The 6,000-nt window shown below is 48.0% G+C and overlaps 1 protein-coding gene across 9 annotated transcripts in view; it reads right to left on the reverse strand.

Moving 5' to 3' along the window:
• The window catches only part of UBE2D3 (ubiquitin conjugating enzyme E2 D3), a 29,968-nt gene extending 25,592 nt beyond the window's left edge, over nt 1-4,376 (reverse strand). For 2 of the 9 annotated variants that reach the window (XM_036853638.1, XM_036853629.1), the window contains exons 1-2: nt 3,749-3,899; nt 2,815-2,969 (exon numbers count right to left, since the gene is read on the reverse strand). In XM_036853638.1, the coding sequence (XP_036709533.1) occupies nt 2,815-2,838 (24 nt within the window). In that variant the 5' untranslated portion in view covers nt 2,839-2,969; nt 3,749-3,899. The other 7 variants (XM_036853632.1, XM_036853636.1, XM_036853637.1 and 4 more) reach the window with 7 other exon arrangements.
• Between the last annotated feature and the right edge of the window lie 1,624 nt (nt 4,377-6,000).

Raw genomic sequence — 6,000 nt, forward strand, 5'->3', positions numbered from 1 at the left:
TAGTAGAACTGCCTCTGGCCCCCAAACACCACCAACCAACTAGGGAGTTGACATATTTTATTTTTGTTGACAGCCTTATAAGACCACAGCTTGTCCAAATAAAGAATACAGGAGGGGGAAAAAAAAAAGAATAGGGCTGTTTGATAAGGCTGCTTGGTCTAAGAAATATTGAAAAAGACTACAACATAAGCTTTAGAAAGAAAACAAATTTAAAAGCTTAATCAAATGAACTGCTATTGATTAAAAATATTCCAACAATAAGCATTCCAATAAAATGATCAGTGAGGAATACAGATATATCTTAACATTTAGAATCTGGGGGGCTGCAGACAAGAATGAATTAAAAATAAAAGAGAGGTGCCTAAAATAAAGAGCATCTCCCATCAGAGTTGTCCACTTGTTAAAACTGTCTGAATCTGGGACTTTTTTTTTTTTTTAAAGTTTGACCATGTGATTCTGACAGTGACAGGTGAAAACCAAACCACATGCACAACAAAACTTTCTACAGGTTGAATCAAAAATGTCCCACATAAACTGTTTTTTTCCAGTTTGGAAAGTGTTATGTCAAGTTTCTGTATTACACAGATCTTCAAAGTATTTACAAAAGGAGACAATCTGTTATTGATGAAAAGTACTACACTCGAAAAGTTCTTTAATAAAAGCTCTTGAAAATTAAAGTTGCAGTAATAAATTGAGTGCCTTGTGCTAGGGGGCCTGTTCAAAGCCACACATTAACTTATTTAGTCCTTAAAAAAAATCTTGGACTCTAAAATTTGTTTTGCTCACTGCTGCAACCCTAGTGTCTAGAATAGTGCCTGGTACACACTAAACACTCAATTACTTATAGCTCATACACAACAAATATTCATTTTATAGAGGCACACAGGTAAATTTACCCAGCCCTAGAATTCTAACCGGAGCACTTCTGCTCCGAAGTTCACACTCCTAACCATTATACTGCCTCTCTAGAGCTTTTAAATCATTAAAGTGGTGTCACAGCAGCTGGGTATCACCTGTAAAAGAAAAAAAATCAATAAGACCTTCCTTTAAAGTGTTCTGTTCCACGTGCATAAAAATCTATGGATTTGAAAGTATTCCACATCTTAGTGGCTCGAATTAATTCCAATAGATAAAAGGTTTTGATTTGTACTGAATGCTATGTTCAACTATACTGCAAAATATAACTACGCTTCTCCAGTGTGCTGCTGGCCTTCAAAGTGGTCATAGAAAGAGATGTTTAATAATCCTTTGTACTTTAAGCCTTAACTCCTAAACTCCTCACTTCTTCCATGGTCTCAAAAATACAAAGACTTAAGTTTGTATTTCACATAAACCCAGAGACAATGCAATGATGGCCTAAATCAAAATTTACCATTTCAACATCAATACTTTGAATCTAAACTTTCATCATTCATAAGATACCAGTTTTGCCAAATAAGTTCCAAAGTCACACGTTAAATAAATGTAAAATTAAGCAGCATCAGGTCTATTTTTAGTAAAGCCAAGTCCTTGCCATTCCGTCCATGTCAACTCTTTTTAAAAAGCAACCTATCAAAACCAAAGTTTGTAATCCACAACCTCCTCTGTTTCCTAGTTTTAGTAAGGCTGAATTTATTCCATGGCATTTTTTTCAAGTTAGCTGTAAATACTCCACCCTCCTCGATTGTGCAAGAACCAAACACATCACACACAAGTTACAAAAAAGGGAAATACAGTCTGAGAGTCTGAATATAGATAAGTCTTGAGCAGGAGATCTTAGGGCAGTGTACAACCTGATGTAAAAGTTAACATTTAACAAAGAATATTATTTCATATTATTACGAAAGGAGACGCCGGAAAGAGCCTGAACCAGTTAAAGCAGCCGCCATCTTAAAATGCGGGATAGAAGTTAGAGCAAGAAAATGAGACTAAACCACCGGAGGTGGAGGTTCCGCTCACCCCCCGAGCCTCGACAAACCCTATTTTTTCCAACATGTATCCACAGTGTACCATCAAACCTCGTTTTAAATAGCTTAACAACTTCCTCGGAGGCTGCTATGAAACGGACCGAGGCAGACATAGGTACACCTATCCTCCTCTCGCTGCCACCACACTCTCCCCCCACCCCCTCCCCCGCCAAAGCAAAACGGAGCTTCCAGAAGGGCTTTCCATCAGTTCCCGGCGCGCCTCTGACAAACAGTTGCGGGTGAAAAGCCGCAACTACAAAACAGAGAAAGCGGCAACACTGTGTCAGCCCACCTCCTCCCAGCCCCGCTGACTCCTGTGCAAGCTGCCCAGAGTCCAGCAGTTTCTGGCCAGGCCCATTCACTACTCTTCAGCCGGTGAGACTTCTACCCCGACCCTTAATCACGTTCGGGACCCGCCGCATTTCATAGGTCTTCTCTCCTCTGAGCTTCCCCCGTCTCTTCTTCCAGAAGGCCCAGAGCCTTGATCTTACAACTAAAATAAGTTTCCAAGCCCCGAGAATAAGAAGCGCCATGACATTTGCGGGAGCGTCTCCCGGCAATTCCGAAGAGGGACTAAACTCTTCTCGAAGAATCGAGGCGCCTGCAATCACTCTCCCTCATCGCTAATTTGCACCGATTCCATTGAAACACGCTCAAGATAACACCTCACTTGCCGCAAGTGCTCTGTTCCCGAGTTTTCCCCCTCGTTTCTTCTTAAAGTACAGCCGCGTTCCCCATCCCCCAATGGACGAAGTGACCCAAGGAGGAGTAATTCCGAAATTATACCCCCCCCCAATGGCAAGGCTCTCCCTCCAGGCTGAGCCTTCCTTTCCTCTCACGACTCCATTCCTTCCGCCCCATGGGTTACCTTATTAATCCGTTTCAGCGCCATAGTCTGTGCTTTTCGTCTGGCTCTTCACTATCTCGGTGTGTGTTCAAAGTTCCGGCCAAAACTCTTGATTATCCCGGCGGCTGGGAAGGATTGTCTCTTGGTCTCACACCGGCTCTGCCAGACCCAGGCGCCTTTTGCAAAAACGGAGCAGATCAGCACTCGCACAGGCCCCGCAGAGACCCTGACGAGTCCAAGTCCCTCAAAAACGGTCGCGATCCGGGGTGGGTGGGGTGGCAAAGCCACCGACAGCCTCTATGCCGTGCTTCGGCCCGAAGAGGGGGCGAGGGTGACGGGAAGAGCGGAGGGGTGGCTCCAACTTTGACTTCCCGGCCTCTCGAAAGGAAGAGACCCGGGTGGGAAAGGAAGAGGCGTAGGAGAAAGGGGTGGGTGCGGGGCAGGGTCCGGGGCCCAGCAGAGGAGGAGCCGGGGCCTAGTCGGCGCTACGCCGGCGTCACTAGGGCAAAGAAAGGCAAGGGGGGAGGGGAGAACAGGAGACTCCGGACTGACGCCCGGCTTCTTTCGGCCTCTGCTCAAAAGTGCGGCCGGGGAGGGGAAGGAAATAAAGCAGAGGCTGGATGTGTACCGCTGTCCCCGCAGCTAGAGCTATTCTGTGTCACCCCTGACGCCACCATACACTCCGCCTTCCAGCGCGCTCCCGCGCGCGCCCGCCCGCCCAGCCACCGCCACCACGCGCCCGAGCTGCCCCTGAGGCTCCGGCTTAGGTGCGAGGACGCGCCCATTCCCCCTCCCCCTTAAACGGGAGAGGCCCCGGCGTCCCCAGCCTTCCCACCCTACCCCACCCAACAGGCTGGTCACTCAAGCCACCGAAGGCCTGTATTTCCCTCCTTACCCGACCGGCCAGTGGGCCGGCCTCCCTTCCCTTCCCCTAGCCGTCCACACCCACGCGTACAGAGGGGCCGGGGCCTCCCTCAAGCTGCGGCCTCGGCCTCCTCCCCGCGCGGCAGCTGGTGCCTCCCCGGCCCTACGGGGCTCACGCGCACGACACAGCCACAAGATGTCCGCTCTGACGGAACTACTGCCAGCTGCCACGCTCCGCCCCTCCCCCCTCCTCCTGCCTCTTCACCGCCGCGTATCAGTCCGCCAACGCCGCCGTCGCGAGCACGGCACGAATCTAAGGGCGAAAGAGGACGGTTTGCTCCCCACGTCCTGGGCCGAGCGTATGTGTGCCAACCCCCTTCTCCTTCTTTTCGGAACAGCACCTTCTTACTAAACAGATCGGAGGTTGGACTGGGAGGGCGGGGGCCGGAGGCGGGTCATGGGCTGGGGGGAAGGGTAGACGAGCGGCGGAAACCCTTAGACTCAGAGAAGCATCGAGAACCGGAAGGAGACCATGGGAGGAAGGTAATGGAAGCGGCAGCTGCGCGGTCGAGCCCCACGCCCCTCCCGACGGCGTCCCCCAATTTCCTCACTTGGTATTGAGGAGGCGAATCTCGCGAGAATCTCGTGGCTGGCTACCAGGAGCTGTAGCGCTGCAATGACTTAAGGGCAGTTTTGTGCACTCTTCCTGATAGGGGCCCGCCTCCAAATCCACAAATTCTCGCGAGATGCAATGGGGCACCGGATCGACCTGGGGCGGGCCGTCGCCGGGAAGCACCGCCCCTGAATGCTTACGTTGGTGGGAGGGAGAGGAAATGGAGTTCCCGGGACTGGTAAGACCGCGAGCCGACACATCCTTCTGTCAGGCGCCCAGTCAGGAATGTGCTGTGGGAGGTACTATGGGTTAATTACTGGATACCTTTAGTCTACGTTGACTCGGGCTTTTGAAGTTTCCGGTGCAGCAGGTGAGCGAAATTGGCTCGCCTGCCGGCCTGGGCTGGTTAACCTGTGGGAGGAGTCGCCCCTCAAAATGGGAACAGTTATTTCAAATAGAACTGGGCAGGCAGCTGAGCAGCGCTCCCACGTGCGGAATCCTAGTGCTATTCTGACCCTAGGGCCTAGAGGGTCAGCCCTGAGAAGAGAGTGTCCATTGACCAGACCCCAGAATTAGAGCAGCCTAGAAATCAAGCTCAACTGTGAATTGATTAGGAGGGAGGGTAGGGAGATTGGGACGGGCTGTTTATTTGCCTCTGTAATCAACGATCACCATCGCTAAGGTTTAGGTATCGGAGTCGGCTTAATACCTTTTTGTTCTGTTGCTGTGTTTCAATCCCTAGAGCCAGAAAGTTGCAAAACTCATTCAAGAAATAAGAGTTTGGGGTCCGAAAAACTCAGTACTTACTGAAATGTCCAGGGGGAGAAATACAGTGTTTTATTCTGCCGGTGAAAACAATGGAGAGGTGATTTTGCTTTCTGGTATATCATACTTAGGGCACAGGGCAGTAAGATTAATTTTTAAAGGGAATTGAAAAGTAAGAACTGACCTGCTTATGGTTTTCTAACGTTCCTTAATGACCCCACTTAAGGGAGTGGAGATCTTTAAGAATTAAATGGAAATATAAATTTGTTTTTTAAATATACTTGACTTTTTAAAAGGGAAAGCAGGAAGCTATTTCCTCTTACAAGAAAGTATTACTTAATAAAAACGTATTAAGTCTGTGGTAAATTTGTATTATTTAAGTGACCATAACAGCATCACTAGAGCAATTAGTGAAACAGTACTTCTCAAAGTAGTATCTTGGAATCACCTAGGACTTGTTCGAAATGCTGATTTTGATTTAGTAGGCCAGGGGTGGAGCCTGAGATTCTGTAATTCTAACAAGATACAGGTTACTCAGAGGACCACCCTGTGAGCACCAGAGCGCTCACCTCATGGCCTGCTGGACACCTCTGCCCCCTCCTTCTTTCCTGAATAAGCTTCCTTTTGTTCTCTCTTTTAACCAGTCTAATACAGTAGAAACACAGGATTAGACAATTGGAGTGAAAGAAGAAATGCAGGTTTGAGTTCTTGTTCCACTGCTTCCCATTTGTGTGATATTGGTGTGGTTACCTAGTTTCTTCAACACTAAAGTAGGTATAATAATAGCTGTCCTTTCTCAGGGTTATCGTATGCTTCAAATGTCATAATGCATGTAAAAGGGCACTGTAGACTACAATGCTGTATAAATGTAAGTTATTAGTCGGTCAAACGTTAGCTGGCCATAGTGTGAAACAAACCTATAAGAATAATAATAAATATAAGTAATATTTATGGAACATTTATAA

Source organism: Balaenoptera musculus, chromosome 5 (genome assembly GCF_009873245.2).
Source record: "Balaenoptera musculus isolate JJ_BM4_2016_0621 chromosome 5, mBalMus1.pri.v3, whole genome shotgun sequence".
Lineage (NCBI taxonomy): Eukaryota > Metazoa > Chordata > Mammalia > Artiodactyla > Balaenopteridae > Balaenoptera > Balaenoptera musculus.